The following is a 14,259-nucleotide window of genomic DNA, read 5'->3' as shown; positions in this document are numbered from 1 at the left end:
CGGGGCCCCCGGAGCCTGCACCCCGGGGCTGGCTTCAGCTTTCACTGTCCACGTAAAGATTTATCCCTGTCCATAACACTCCCAGTCCTTCCTGCCTGATGTTGGCATGTTGTGGGGTGCCAGCACCGCGGTTTGGGGGGACCAGGCTGGTGTAGCACAAGTGGGGGCTTTTGGTCCCTGAGCAGCTGCATGACCAAATCTCTGCCGGGCACCTGCCGGCGCTGGCTTGTTCACAGCTCCGTGTGGCCCCTGGGCAGCATCAGCCTGTCGGCACCGTCCCTGCTGCCCCCCTGGCCGGCCCTGCCAGCGGAGGGGCGAGGAGGCAGCGCCGGGAATTAGCTCAGGTCTCTGCTATGTGACACGTCTGTGTCTTTTGGCACCAGGCACTGCTGCGAGGCGTGGAGGCTGTTTGTGCACTCACGAGTTTCCGGAGTACCCCGAGGTCCCCAGAGCTCACTGCATCCCGAATTCCCGCTGCGGGGACCGCACATGTGGGTGCTGCCCGTGCAGAGTGACACGTTCCCAAATTCCTCGCTGTCGTGGCCCCTTCATCCTCCCTTGCCGGGAGGGCGTTGGAAAAGCACTGATATCATCGGCACCGAGCCTGACTCATCCTGGCTCTTCAGCACAAGCCGTGCCGCTCAGCGGGGCACACATTTTATTCCAATTAAACCACTGCAGGCAAGCCAGCTCTACATAATGATTTTTTTTTTCTTTTTTTTACTCGTAGCAAAGCGTGCCTGCCCCGGGCCAAAAGGTGAGAGGGGACAGAAGTGACGCTGGAGTCAGTGGAGAGTCTCCACTTCTGATACGGAGCCCTAGGAATAACTCTTGCCAGAAACGTGCAGGGTCTGTCTCGGCTGCCGCAGCATCCCTGCCTGCCTTGTGCCTCCAGTGCAGGCTCTCAGCACTGCCTTGTGCCAAGAGCCCCCGCCCTTTCCCCAAATGCCCAGGTCACGAGCCCAGGTGGGAATGTCACCTCTTCTCCCCACGACACGGAGTTCAGCTCCTGCCAAAAGACCCCAGGGGGGGCAGCATCCAAGTGCCCCTGTCATTGTGAGAAAATGTAAGGTGACTTGTTCCTCCTGCCCTTCCTGCTCAGGTTTTTCCCGTTTATTAGAGGTTTGGGAGGTGAGTCAGGGAGCTGCGGGGTGAGGATGGAGCTGGGGAGGAATCGGCAGCTAAGGAAAGGCAAACCAGTTCTAGGCACAGGTGAATCACTTGCTGGTGAAAATACATCTTATTCTCTGGGAGACATGCGTGGATGGGGTTGGGAGTGAGCTGCAGTTTGACTCCATCAGAAAATTGTGGAGTCAAGAAAAAAAACAAGGCAAGGCAAGGCTGCTTTTCCAGTAAATGAGGCGATACATTGCAAAGGAGCAGCCTGCAGCCGGCAAAGCTCCAGCAACCCGTGGTCCTGTGGCTCCCTTAAAAGGGGCGATTTTAGCCTGGGACAGCGGGGAGACAGAAAAGCCATAAACGCCCTCAAAGGAATGTGGCTGCCGAGAAACGAGAATCTCCGCAGGCGAGGCGAGGTGGGGGGAGCCTGGATGAGGTTTGCACCAGCACTCCGTGCCTGGAGCCAGCCTGTTCCTCGGCCATGCCCTGTCCCGAGGCAACACCCCCTGGCACAGCGCTAACAGTCCCTGTGTGGTGCCGGGACAGGCTCCTGCCAAGCCCCCGGGTGTCGTGTCCCCGCGTCCTCGGGCTCCATGCCATACAGACATTCCTGCTTGCCAGCTGCTGGCGCTGGAGCAGGTAGAGCTGGGAGGTGCTGTGGGGACAGCAGGACACCAGCCTGGGCCAAAGAAGGAGCAGGCAGGGCTGGCAGAGGGTGCCTGTCCCAGAGGAATTTCCTCTTCATCATATCCCACTTATTTTTTGGGCAGCTGAGCTATTTATTCTGCACAGACTTTGCTCTTAGTGCCACGGAGCAGCCCTGTGTGTCCTGGGGCATTGTGCAGGTTTTTGGGAAGAGCCCTTGGGGCTGGCTTGTCCCTGCAGGTAGCTGTGGGCATGTGGTGACACCTCTGGGCCAGGCTCTCCCCGGCGTGTCCCAGGCTGGTGGCAAATGGAATGTGCCTGACTGAAATGAACATGCTGCTTGGTTTTCTTCCAGGACTGATGAAGATGCAGCACGTGGCACTCGTCTGTAAGTAAATGTTGTAGTTCGTTGTTTTTGTTGGTCTTTCATTAAAAAATAGTCTTTGGTTTTCACACCCCAGCCCTTTTTGCATTAGATTTGGGTATATACAATGTTTGTAGACTTGTGGTTTCCAATTGCTCCGGATTCCTGGGGCTGGAGGTGTCTGGGTGTGGTGGCACAGCTGCCCCAGGGGTGAGGGTACCTGTGCACAGAGGGGTCCCACTTATGAGGGTCCTGGTACCAGTCATGTTCATGGGCTGGTGCAAAGCAGTGTCCCCAAGAACAAATCTGTCACTGGCAAAGAGAGGGGTCTGACATCCCCAGCCTCCACCAAAGCAGGCAGGAAAGTTTCTGTTCCCCTTCCTGCTGGAGCCAAAGGGATTCCTGGAGCAAGAGCTGGGATCAAGCCACACTCATGCAAAATCCCAACTGATGCCACAAACACCACGCAGCCTTGGGAATTGCTGAGCCAGGGTCTGGGCAGAAGGTTTTGGAGCTGTAGGTGCTGATGTTTAGTCCTTTGACCCTTCAAACGCTCTGGGTTTTGCTTCCCACCCTTCATTGTGCTCTCCTGTGCTGTTCAAGAGACTCAAGCCAAGCGAAGAGTTCCTTGCCCTGCCCGGAACCTGCTGCTGGCAGCGGGCACTGTCCCATGTCCCCGACTCGTGTCACACCCGGAGTGGGCAGCAGAGGCTGCGGTGGGCAGGGGTGGGGGCCTTTGGGGTGAGGATGCTCGTACGGGGGTGCCGTGGGCGCTGGTTCCCGGGGGTGGATGCAGAGCGTGGGCAGCGCTGGGTGCTGGCAGAGCGCCGGCCAGATGCTGTGCGGGGAGGTGCAGGGCTGCGGGATCCCGGGGCTGAGGGTGGGGGGCCGGGGATGCCCCTGGACGCTCGGTAGCCTCGGCCCAGCCCCCTCCTTAATTAGCCGCGGCCGGAGCCTCTCATTAGCGGCGACTGGGGACGGGTGCCCTCCCCGCGGAGGCGGGAGGGAGGGGAGCGCTGCCGGCCCCGGTGTGCGGGCACTGGCACCGGCACTGGCAGCGGAGCGGGGCTGGAGCCCGAGCCCGAGCCCGGCGGAGGGATGGGGCAGCGGCGGGGCCCGGCCGTGCTGCTCCTCGCCCTCGGTGAGGGGATGCGGGGGTCGGGGCGGGGGGACCGGGCGGTGTCCGGGGGGAGGGGGGATGCGAGGAGGGTTCCCTTCTTCCCTCCCTCTCTCCCTTCGTCCGGGCGGGCTCCGCGCGGCTCCCCCGCCGGTCGCTGTCCCCCGCCCCGGGCCGGGGGTGCCGGTGTCGGGATGGCAGCCCAGGCTGACCGGGCTCGGGTCGCCCCGTGTCCGCCGGGCTCTGGGCAGACCCCGACAACGCCGGGCACAGCCGGGGGGCGGCGGGGCTCGAGGTTGTCCCGCGGGGAAGGGGCCGCTCGCCCAGCCGGGGCACCCCGGGGCGGGGGTGGGCTCTGTCCCCAGAGGTGCCGTGCTCACTTCGCCCTCGGTGCTGGCAGGGCACCTGGCCGGGCTGCTGGCAGCGGGACCCGCCTGCGCCGGCGCTTACCGCGGCCTCTCGGACTGCGTCCTCAAGCTGGGGGACAGCATGGCCACGTACGAGGAGGAGGAGGGCATCGAGCTGCAGGGGCTGCGCAGGGTCTGCAGGTGAGTTCGGTGCATGGCCAGCCTGGCTCCGGGCATTGTCCCTGTCTGAAGGCTCCTGCCCTCCCGAGTCCCGTCGTGCCTGCGCACCCACATGTGCTCCACACCTCACTCCGGTTTCACATTGACCCAGCGAGCTTCCTTTCTCTGTCCGTCCATCCATCCATCTCCTACCTGTGTCCTACGGGAGCTTGTATCCCTGGCCCTTGGCAGCAGCTCCAGCCCCAGCACTGGTCCCGTCAGATCTTGCATGCAGAGGAGCAGAGAGGGACCCAGGAAAATCTCCCCTGCACCCCAGGTTTCAGGCAGTGCTCTGCCCCGGTGTCCAGCTCTGCCCCGGGTACCACATGCAGAAGCTTTCTCCCTCCCTGTTTGGACCCTTCATCCTTCAGGCTTGGATTTGTCCCAGCCCTGGTTTGCCCGAGTTCGTAGCAGTGCCCTGAGATGATATTGGGAGGATGTTAACTGCAACAGAACTGAAGAAAAGCTGAGCAGTGAGGGGTGGTGTTGGGCAGGTTTGGGGAAAGGTCTGCTTAAAAAGCAGACGAGGAGAAGCAGCAAGGTGAATGTAAAATGTTTGCAGAGATAAATGGAGGCAGCTTTGCATCTCCAGAGCGAGCTGTGAGGAGTGAACAGGAGTTACAAGGAAATGCAGATAGCAATGAAGGGAAAACCCACGTGCCTGGGGGCGGTGGAAAGCTGGCAGAGCGAGGTGGAGGGCTGAGTGCCCTGGGGCTATGCTTTCTGAGCTGCTGGAAACCACCCTGCAGGCTGTGACCTGCTCTGTATTCCCCCTGCTCCAGGAGACAGCCCGGATCGGGATGAACAGCCTCTCTGGGGCCTGCCTATGGGTGGGCTGAAATGGGAACTGCTCTGGTTTGGACAGAATTGATACTTTTTGGTTTGTTTGGGGTTTTTTTAAAGGAGGCTTCTTGGTATTAGAAAACACCCAACAGTCAGTGCAGCTCATGCTGCTACTGGCTGCTGGAGGAACGATTCCTTTGCTGAAGCTCATGTGAAACATGTGGACTGAGTTGTTCCTGCAGCTCAGAGATACAGACCATCCCAGAACAGGTCCTGAGATCTTCCCTGGCAGGAAGCTGATGATGTCCCAGCTTCCTGCCAGGAAATATTTCTGAATTATTTGCCTTTGACGCTCAGCCTTATCCACTGCTGCTTGCATTTCTGGAGCTGGTCCCATCTCCAGGAAGGTGGGTGAGGGATGGACAGGGAGCCAGGAGCTGCTCTGGGGGGCTGGTGGTGTCTCAGCTCAGTGTGCAGCCTGCCTGCCTGAGCAGATGGGGGCTGTGGAGGGTGAAAGGCTGGGAATTGCCATCCCAGCTGAGAGCAGATCCAGGCTGGAGCTGCTGTTCTCTCCTTCACCTTCCAGCTTGTCTTGCCTGAAGACATGGGGCAGGTTTAACTCTTACCTGTCCGAGCTGCCTGCTGCTGCTGCAGGTCGGGAGTGAGCACTGGAGGTTGCCAGGGCTGGCACCAGCTTTTCTCATTATCTGGGGAGGTTTATTCTTGCCACAGTGACTCGGTTTAATGAACTCCCTCACAGCTGGCGTTCTGACGTAAGCCCCAGCTCTGAGCAAGCTGAGTGCTCAGGTTTGCCTGTCTGCACAAAGTGTCATCTCCAGCACAGGGCACTCAGACAGCACCGTGCTGTCCTTTACAGGTGCACAGTGTCCCCTCTCAGCCAGCTGGACTGCATCCCCTTCCTGACAGGTGACATGTGTGCCTGGTGTGTTGGCAGACACGGGGAAGGTGTCAGAGCAATTGCTGCTGTCCTCCAGACTCCTGTTTTCCAGCTTGCAGGGAGCTGGGAGTGGTGCCCAGCCCCAGCCCATGTGGGACAGGACAGCAGAGCAGCTCCTGCTTTATTCCTGCAGGACCACGGGTTGTCTTTGCCTGTTTTCTCTTTTCCTTCTGGTAGTCTCCAAAAGCCTCTTTCCACTGAGCAGCTTCTACTTGTGATAGTAATACCCAGCAGATAAATGGAGATGATTCTAATGAGAACACAGTGACTAACTCCTCCTGCCCCTGCCCGTACCTTAGGAAAGCTGAGACAGCCTGTGGGAGCTCTTGTCCTTCTCCCTGCTTTGTGCTCCCATTTGCCCTTGACTCTGCTTGGAGAAAGTGATGAATGAGATGTGCTGGGCCTTTGTTTGCAGCCTGTGTGAGATACTCAGGGAAACATTTGTTGATGGAAAATAATGGATTTTATTGACTTCCAGAGAAAAGGGAGGGGGGGGAAAAAGGAATAAATAATTTCAGTGTTTTGAGATTTGGTATTTTAGCCAAGATGCTCTGGCAGATGATGGAGAGGATGAATAGTCTGGGAAGCTTGCACAAAACACAAGGGTTGCTGCTGCTCAGAGGGCAGGCTCAGGGCAGCAAGGCTCTGCCTGGCATCCTGCACTGTGGGAGTGCAAAGGGACTGACAGTGTGGTGTCTCCCTGTCTGCAGGTATTGGGATGAATTCCACACCTGTGCCCTGACAGTGCTCTGGGAGTGCCAGAAGGAAGCAGCAGCTGTCTGGGAGATGCTGAGAAGCGAGTCCCGAAAAACCAAATTTCAAGGCAGCTTGTTTGACCTCTGCAGCCCCAGCATGGCCCAAAGCTCTGCCTGGACCCATGTTCCCAACATTTCCATCCTCAGCATCCCCCTCATCGTCACTTGGCTGAACTTATAAACTGCAGCTCTGTGAGTATCCCAACAGAAGTGGTGGCAGGGTGTGGCGTGGCATCTTTCAGATCTGTTTTCCAAACCTTTGAGGAATACACTGTGTGGAGCTCAGAAACTCCCAGCTCCATCCTGCGCCTCTGAGACATGGAAGAGCTTGGCAGCATCTCCAGGGTGTTGAAATTTCTCTGTAATTTGGAGTAACTCCTGTCCCCCTTCTGCCTCCAGGCACAGGCACAGGTCTGGCTGTTGGGAGATTTGGGAACTTGTAAATACAGGGCACAGGATTTGGGGAGAAATGATAAATTCTGGAAAAAGGATGAATGCTGGATACTTCTGCACTCTTTTATGGCAACTGGAAGGAAACCTGTTTACTTGGCTGACTCTTTCCACCAGATCAACTCTCCAGGGTTTTGATTTGGATACTCAAAACAAGATGGGTATTTTTCCCACTGCTCCATGAGGTGCAGGGAATGGTGTTTGTCCTGTCACAGGCTGAAGGGAGACCTTACTGCCCTGTACTGGCCTTTCTTCTTTGAGGACGTGGTAAAACCCCTGCTGAACAACAATCACAGTTGCATGACTTCTCTTGCACACATCTGAATTCCTGAGTAACTTCTGTGTCATGTGTAAATCCCTTTTCTATGGACAGAGGTGAAAAATATTTGGGGGGAGAGGGAGTATCAAGCTAGGAGGGAAAAAGGGATTTATTACAACTCTTTAAAGCTTTCCCCAGGGTACCTGTAGGCAGCTGTGGGTAGAAGTGTGTAATTGCAGAGTATTAAAGTTTGTTGTAGAGCCAACAGCATGGCAGAAGTTATTTGTCCTTGCTCTTGCTCAACAGCACAGTCTCCTCTTGTCTCCTTTGTGGCTCAGAGTGTTGTCAGTTCTGCAGCTTCAGTACAAGCATGGAAGTATTTGGACCAGAGAGGTGTTTGCAAGTGATTTCTGAGTATGTTGGAGAAACACAACAATATTATCAGCTAGCCCAAGGCAGCCTGTGTTTTAAGGATGCTGATGGATCTCTGTGCCCTGCCTGGCTGCACAGGGCCGTGGGGTGTGTGCTCAGTGTAAGCAGGGAAACCAGAGCCCTGCTAACTCCACAGATCCCACCAGATGCATTCCAGGCATTGGGCAAGCTTCTGGAGCAAAGGATCTCAGTCCTAAGAGTGGTGTTGGGTCATGCAGCTTTCCTCTGGCATTCACGTGTTCTTCCTCTTACCTTCACTATCCCTCAACACTCTGCTCCTGCAGCAGCAGCAGGAGATAATGAAGAAATTGGAGCAAATTCCAAGAAATAAGCCAGAGCAGCTGGTGTTCAGACAGCACTTCAGTGCACAAGTTGTTACTTATGTATTCAGTACTCAGCATCTGGGGCACAAAGCCTTAGGGTGAGCAGTGGAGAAAGGGTAAATCAGAGCATTGTAAAACCTGGAGTGAACCACTCAGATGCTTCATTCTTTTCTTTGTACTCCATGCCAACAGCACTGTTTGCTGTTTCATCCTGTTCCCCCTCCCCTGTTAACTTTAGTGGCTGGGGAAAGCTGAAGCAGGGGAGAGTCAGGTACAACCAAGACTGGAGTATTTTGGCTCCAAATCCTGTACCTGCTCTTTGTTTAGAACAACTGTTTAATGCCATTAGGAAAAGAAGTAAGCATAGCCCCCTAAAATCCCACAACCCTTGCTTTCCCTTTGAATTTGGCAATTCCTCTCTTAAAATTTTCTATGTTGAAACAGCTCTGGGGAAAGGCAAGGTAAAAGAATCAGATCAGCAAGAAATCTTTCTGCAAAACCATGGATGCAAATGGCTGACTGCCACTGCCACTGTCTCTGAGAAGAACAGGTCTTGGGACATATCTTCCCTGGAAGCAAATCCCTCAACTATTGCACACAAAAAAACCCCAAAGATTCATTAAGAAACAAAGACCATCTGCCACTGTTCTGGTATGGAGCAGCAGATTTTTTTTTGTAAGCCAAAGGTGCTTCTAAATCTGACTGAAAGCATGTGAGAGAAAACTAGGTCTCACAGTATGGGAGTGATGAGTTTCCTCAATCAGTATTTCATTTTTAGCAGAACTTCCTCTATGACTAGGACAATTAAAGTAGAAGTCCTTAGGAAAAAAAAAAAGTAATACACAGGTTCATTTTTCCTAGGCAGTCAGCAGCCTTTCAGAAAGATTTCTGATCCTACAGCACACTTCATGCTGGTGCAGTGCAGCTCCTGGGATGTCCTGCAGCCTCAGTGCTAAAGCCCCATTTGTCAAGGATTCTTCTCATGGCCTTGCTGTGAGTTTCTCCAGATACAAAGCTGTCCCCAGATCTCCCCCCCAGGGGAGCTGCTGAAGCTGTCACAGCACATCTCATGTATTTAAAAAGAAATGGGTTAAGTGTCCTTTAGTCCAAAGTCTTCACCTTTGTTCTTGCAGGGGAACAAAGGTGGCAGCTCTGTTAATACAGACCCACAGCTACCCTGGGAGCAGCTGGAAGAATGTGGCTTTGTCTCCTTGCTCTCAAATTCACTGTAATTAATCCTCAGCTCCTGCTTGCCTCAAGAACAGCCCTGAACAGAGGAGTTCACACAAGGCTTTGGTGTGGTATTAAGCCTTGAAGTAAACCTGCAAGCTTTCCCTGTCCCTGCAGGACTAGGATGTTCTTTCTCAAGAATAGCACCAAGAAGCAGCAGAGGACAAAATGCCCCTGAAGGAGTATTAAAACATGACTAACAGCACGGCAGTACTTGTCACCCCGAGGCAGCACTGCCCTCTGCTCCACGCCCTGATCCCAACCACAGCACTCCCTGCTCCTTTCTGAGGGAGATACTGGCACCTACTGGAGACCAGTTTATATCCAGCCTGAGGTGACTGGGACAAAGGAAAGTATCCTTGTACAGGAAAAATGAGATTTTGAGAAGGGATGAACTGTCTTGCTGCAGGGGCAGCCCTAGGAAGTGACCTTTGGGTGGCCCTCCAGGCTGGCTCCTGCCCAGAAAAACACTTGTGTAAACTCTTCCCTCTGAAAGCTGCTGCTGTTTGAAACTCTGCTTACAGCGGCTTTGGTCAGGAAGGGCTCCTGGTGAAATCCCTCAGTATAAAAAGTGCTGGTTACATTTGTTTAGACAGAAATCCTCCTTTGGAGACCTGCTGAGCATGTACAGCAGCAGGATGTCATCCTGCCCCATTTGCAGTGTCTGAGTGTGAGAGCAGGGATTGAAATTCAGCTCAGCTGCCCAGTAACAGAACTCAAAAGAGCACCTTCAGAGAGTTTATCAGTCTCACATCATCCCACCACTTTTCAACAAACTGAATTAGCGAACGATTTCTGCACATTAAAACTTACAAATATTAACATACAAAGGGAAGTTACTGCAGCAAGATGCTGCACAGGAGAAAAATCTGTCTCTAGACCTCGCTTTGCCCTCTTTTGGGACTGCACAACATGGCTATCCCTCAGTGGAAACCAGGCAGGATGTGGGGCTGCTTTCTTGGGCTGTTGCATCTGGAGGAATCACCCAGCTCTGGACCCTCAGCAGTAAGGGGATGTCCCTGCCTGGTGAAGTTTATTGGAAGGACCTCTAAATATTCAAGAAATAACAACAGTCTCTCACTTAACATCACCTCTACCAGGCAAGACCTGTTGCTGGACTGCTGAAGCCTGATGGGAAAGCCCATCCAAGGGGGAAGAGCATCATGGCTCCAGGACACTTTTGCAGGTTTCCCCAGGGCAGCTCCAGGCTCAGGCTGGACATGTGGAGATCCTGGACTGCTGACACCCCCTCTGAAGTGGGGTTATGCCAGCTGACTTCCCAAGACAGCACTCAATCATGCCTTCCTTTCAGAGCAGAGGTATGAAATGTTTATTGTAGGAAATTTTAAGTGCCCCAGACAGTGGGCACCTGACAGCCAAGTGTTCCCTGGCTGCATCCTCCTGTTGCCATGATACAGACACTCGTGGTGTTTCTTGAAGTGCTCAGCTTCCCAGGAGAGCCGTAACACTCACAGCAACATTATATTTTTATTATTACAAAAGATTTCTTCAGCAAACTGCTGTCTGTCACCTCTGTGTATCAAACATGGAAACAGCAAACAAACCCATCTAACGTTACAGGTTATTATTTAGTGTCTCAGCTGGTGATTCAGGTAAGTACAACTGTTTTCTTTCTCCCCATCCATTCACTTCCTTGACTCTTTCCCAAGCAAAGCCCAAAGAAGTCACAGATTGGAAGCAGCAGCTCCCAGCCCCACTGCTCACCGTGCCAGCTCCAGCAAGAAGAGCTGACCATTGTGTTACCCGTCCAGGGCACTCCCACATCGTTAATTCCAAATGCTCCTCACGCACCGAGTTTTGCTACCTGGCTTTTAACAGTCTCATGACTGAAGAGTTGAAGGGCACACTCTCCATCCAGTCATATTAATACTTTGTGTTAACAAAATAAACATCTGCTCTTCCCCTGCTGTCAGCCGATGCCAGAGGAGTTGCTCACACTCATGCAGTCACCGAGGTCCAAAGGAAAAAAAAACCAAAACCATAAAGTCTAAACAGACCTGCTGTGCTTCTTGAGGGATGATTCTGAGGCATTGGATGCATTGTGCTGGGAACAATGACAAAACGCAGCATGTGGTTGCCAGCGGCAGTCTATACGTTGGATTTGGGGGCGGAGTTGAGGGGGATCTCCCGCAGCTCTATTCTCATGCACAGGTACTCGCCGATGGCCGCCATCAGCGCCGTGCACACGATGTGCACCAGCCACCACGTCAGCGTCGAGGGGAAGCGCGAGTTGTAGATCCAGCAGCCCAGCAGGTGGAAGAAGTGCACGGTGACGGTGAAATCCAGGCACTGCTTCCCTCGGCGGATGAAGTACAGCAAGCCCAGAGCGCTGCAAAGCAAAGGCAAGGGATTGATGAACTCCACCAGACCTGTGGAAAAGGTGCTGCAACAAGAGCTCAGTTCTCACTGCTGATTATGCAGTGGGTTTAAAACTTCTTCAAATATTTTAAGAATAGGTTGTTTCTGACCTCTCTCCTGGCTGCTGCAGCAAGACTTGCAGGGTTACAGCTTTTTAATTACATGATGGCAGGAAAATTAGATTTTAGTGCAGGGAACAGGAAGGAATTAATAGAGTATCTCCTAATACATTAGTGTTTATAGACTAATGTTTGCTGAAATCCATTAATTCTAACTTAAAATCTCCCACAAAAGCAAATCTCATTCCCAGCTGGGAAACTGAGGCAGAGAAGTGAAATTACTTTTTCCAGGTTCTAGAAAGCCAAGAGTCAGCAGTTCCCAACTGCCCTCAGCAGACACGCTTAAGAAGGCACAGGGATTTTGGGAGATGTTTGGAGAGAGGCAGTACACCACACTGAATTCTTTTACAGCTTAATGGTACGAAAGGACAAGATGCAGGCGCTCCAGCTAGCTGCAGACTTACCAGGTGAGTGCATTGAGGATGAAAGCCATCATGGAGAGCCTCCCCGGCGGGGTTGAGAAGCCTAAAATCTACATGGGACTATTAGTAGGAACAAATCGCAGCCCGAGTCTCCCGTGGCACAGCCCTGCATGGATCAGAATCTACAGGAGGAGCTGGGCATGTCTGTCTGTCTGTCTGGGGGCACCTACAGGAAAGGGAAAAGGTCTGGTTCTGTGCTGAGGGGAACCACCTGAACTGGGGGTGGAGGGTGTGCGTCCATAGTGGGGTTATTTCTAGGGGGTAGGGGAGCTGTCTTTATACCGGAATTTCTATAGGGGGTATCTCTATGAGGGGGTATCACCTATAGAACGAGGTGCTCCCTCCCCACAGGAGCACAACCTGCACAGGGTCTGTCCCTATATGGGGGTACCTCCCACCATACACCGAATTGCTGTCTCTACCCCGGGTACCTATTCAGAGGGACGGCTTTACCTCCACACTGGGGCACCCACACAGGACAGGTCTGTGCATTGGGGGGCTGCTATGGGGCAGGGGAGCCCTGAGCTCACACCGGGGTGCTCCCAGGGCGGGGGGCTGTCCCTAGCACCGGGAATGCCCACACGGCAGCGGACTCTGCCTGCCCCGGAGAGCCCCAGCAATCCCCCCGCTCCAGGGGCCTGTGCCCACGGCGGCGGCTTCCCGGGGCGCGCCCTCACCTCGTCGCTGAACACCTGTTGGAGGGAGGGCCCGGTGCTGCCCAGGGTACCGAGGAGGGCGAGCCAGAGCCCGAGGGAGCTGTAGTATCCCGCCTGCAGCAGCACCATCTGCGCCACGATCAGCGCGGGGTCCCACACGTAGCTGCGGAACTGCGCCGCCATCGCCCGCCCGCAGCCCGCCCGCGACGGAAGTGCCGGCGGCGCCGCGCCAGAGCGCCCCCTAGCGCGGGGGAGGACCCGCTGCGGCCCCGAGCGCCCCCCCTCCTACCCCCGCCGCTCGGCGTCCCCGAGCCCGCTCGATCCCGATCCTGATCCTAACCCTGCTCGGCTCATCCGCTCTGTTCCCGATCCCCTGGATCGATCCTGACCCCCCCAAACCTTCTGAATCCCGATCTGACCCCTCGGTGTCCTCGACCCCGCTCGATCCCGAGCCCGACCCCGCCCGCTGCCCCCGACTCCCAGCTACGACCTCGGACCCGGCTGCCCTCCGTGCCCAGTGTCCAGCACCAGCTCTCCCACATCTGCCTGCCAAGGGCGTCCCCAGCCCTGTCCCCTGCCCTGGGCCGGTGCCTTCAGTAACTTGGCTAAAAGTTCCTAAAAGACACAGAGTCCTTCGTGCTCCCCCGTCCCCCTCCTGTGATCAGCTCTTGGCTGCAGGGGCTCGGTTTGGTGGCCACAATGAGCCGCGGTGTTTGCTTGGCTTCAGGTATGAGATTGTCGCTGTGTGAACAGTGAAATTCCCGAGGCTGTGTGGGACAACAGAGGATTTTGCAGATAAGGCTTCCCCAGCCCCTGCACTGGTGTCAGCCTGTTCAGTAACTTGGCCGAGCAGCCCTTGCTAAAGACACAAATACCAACCATACAAGAAATTGTTGTCCCCGGGTATTTCCTTTCATTTCCAGGCCAGTTCCTGTAGGCGCTGAGGCTCTTGGCAGCTGCTGCCCAGCTGTGCTCATTTTAGCTCTAGGCCATCGGGTACCAGGATGTTGTTCTGAGTCCTGGTGTGCCCTGGCAGCACCTTTCCGTTACAGGGCTGGTTTGGGAGGTTTCTTCTGGTACATGGTGATATCTTCTACTTAGCCTCATGACATGGCCAGGTGCCAGACCCCCTCATGCTCCTCTGTACCCCTTCTGTGATCAGCTCCTGGCTGCTGGGGCTTGTTGTGAGCTGTCCTGCTTGCTTGGCTTCAGGTATAAGAATTGTCACTGACTTAATAGCAAAATCCCCAAGGCTGTGTGGGACAACGGAGCATTTTGGAGATAAAATCTTTGCTGGAAAAAGGAGAGGAGGCACCCCCGGGCTGTTTCGGTCGATGGGGGAGTTGCCACAAGAGCCGTTTTCACCTGGAAAAGAGAGTAGAAGGAATAAAAAGGGGAATCCAGGTTCTGAGGGAGGTGGTAGGCTCACATCAGTCGTGGGTGTGGAATATGCTGGCTATGGGAACACAGATTATGATCTCTGACAGGCTCTCATGACGTTTTTTCCATGCCTCTTATGGGAAGTTCCCTATGCAGCTCTGCTGTATGTTTTCCTTTCCTCATTCTGTGAATTTCTGTGCTGAGCCAGGTTTGACACATTTTGTTCCCTGTTCCCTGACCATTTCCTAGGAAAGATTGTGCAAGGCAGAGGCACATGTGTAGTGGACGTGGGGCACTATTGC

General features: G+C 54.5%; 2 protein-coding genes across 3 annotated transcripts; one reads left to right on the top strand and one right to left on the bottom strand.

The window, feature by feature from the left end:
• The first annotated feature begins 3,226 nt into the window (after nt 1–3,226).
• LOC115912152 (neuritin-like) lies at nt 3,227–6,488 on the top strand. The gene is made up of 3 exons (XM_030963562.1): nt 3,227–3,269; nt 3,646–3,793; nt 6,263–6,488. The coding sequence occupies exons 1-3, from the start codon at nt 3,227–3,229 to the stop codon at nt 6,486–6,488; spliced, it is 417 nt and encodes a 138-aa protein (XP_030819422.1).
• A 3,819-nt stretch (nt 6,489–10,307) lies between these two features.
• On the bottom strand, nt 10,308–12,800 carry SYS1 (SYS1 golgi trafficking protein). Of its 2 annotated transcripts, XM_030963275.1 has the most exons (3): nt 12,599–12,788; nt 11,904–11,971; nt 10,467–11,351 (listed from the first exon to the last, which is right to left on the bottom strand). In XM_030963275.1, exons 1-3 carry the CDS (start codon nt 12,758–12,760, stop codon nt 11,111–11,113), a joined length of 471 nt encoding a protein of 156 aa, XP_030819135.1. In that variant the 5' UTR covers nt 12,761–12,788; the 3' UTR covers nt 10,467–11,110. The 2 variants fall into 2 exon arrangements, with proteins under 2 accessions (XP_030819134.1, XP_030819135.1); XM_030963274.1 differs by lacking the exon at nt 11,904–11,971 and having other exon boundaries at nt 10,308–11,351; nt 12,599–12,800.
• Nucleotides 12,801–14,259: the final 1,459 nt, after the last annotated feature.

Source organism: Camarhynchus parvulus, chromosome 20 (assembly GCF_901933205.1).
Source record: "Camarhynchus parvulus chromosome 20, STF_HiC, whole genome shotgun sequence".
Taxonomy (NCBI): domain Eukaryota; kingdom Metazoa; phylum Chordata; class Aves; order Passeriformes; family Thraupidae; genus Camarhynchus; species Camarhynchus parvulus.
This window is presented reverse-complemented; position numbering and strand designations above follow the sequence as displayed.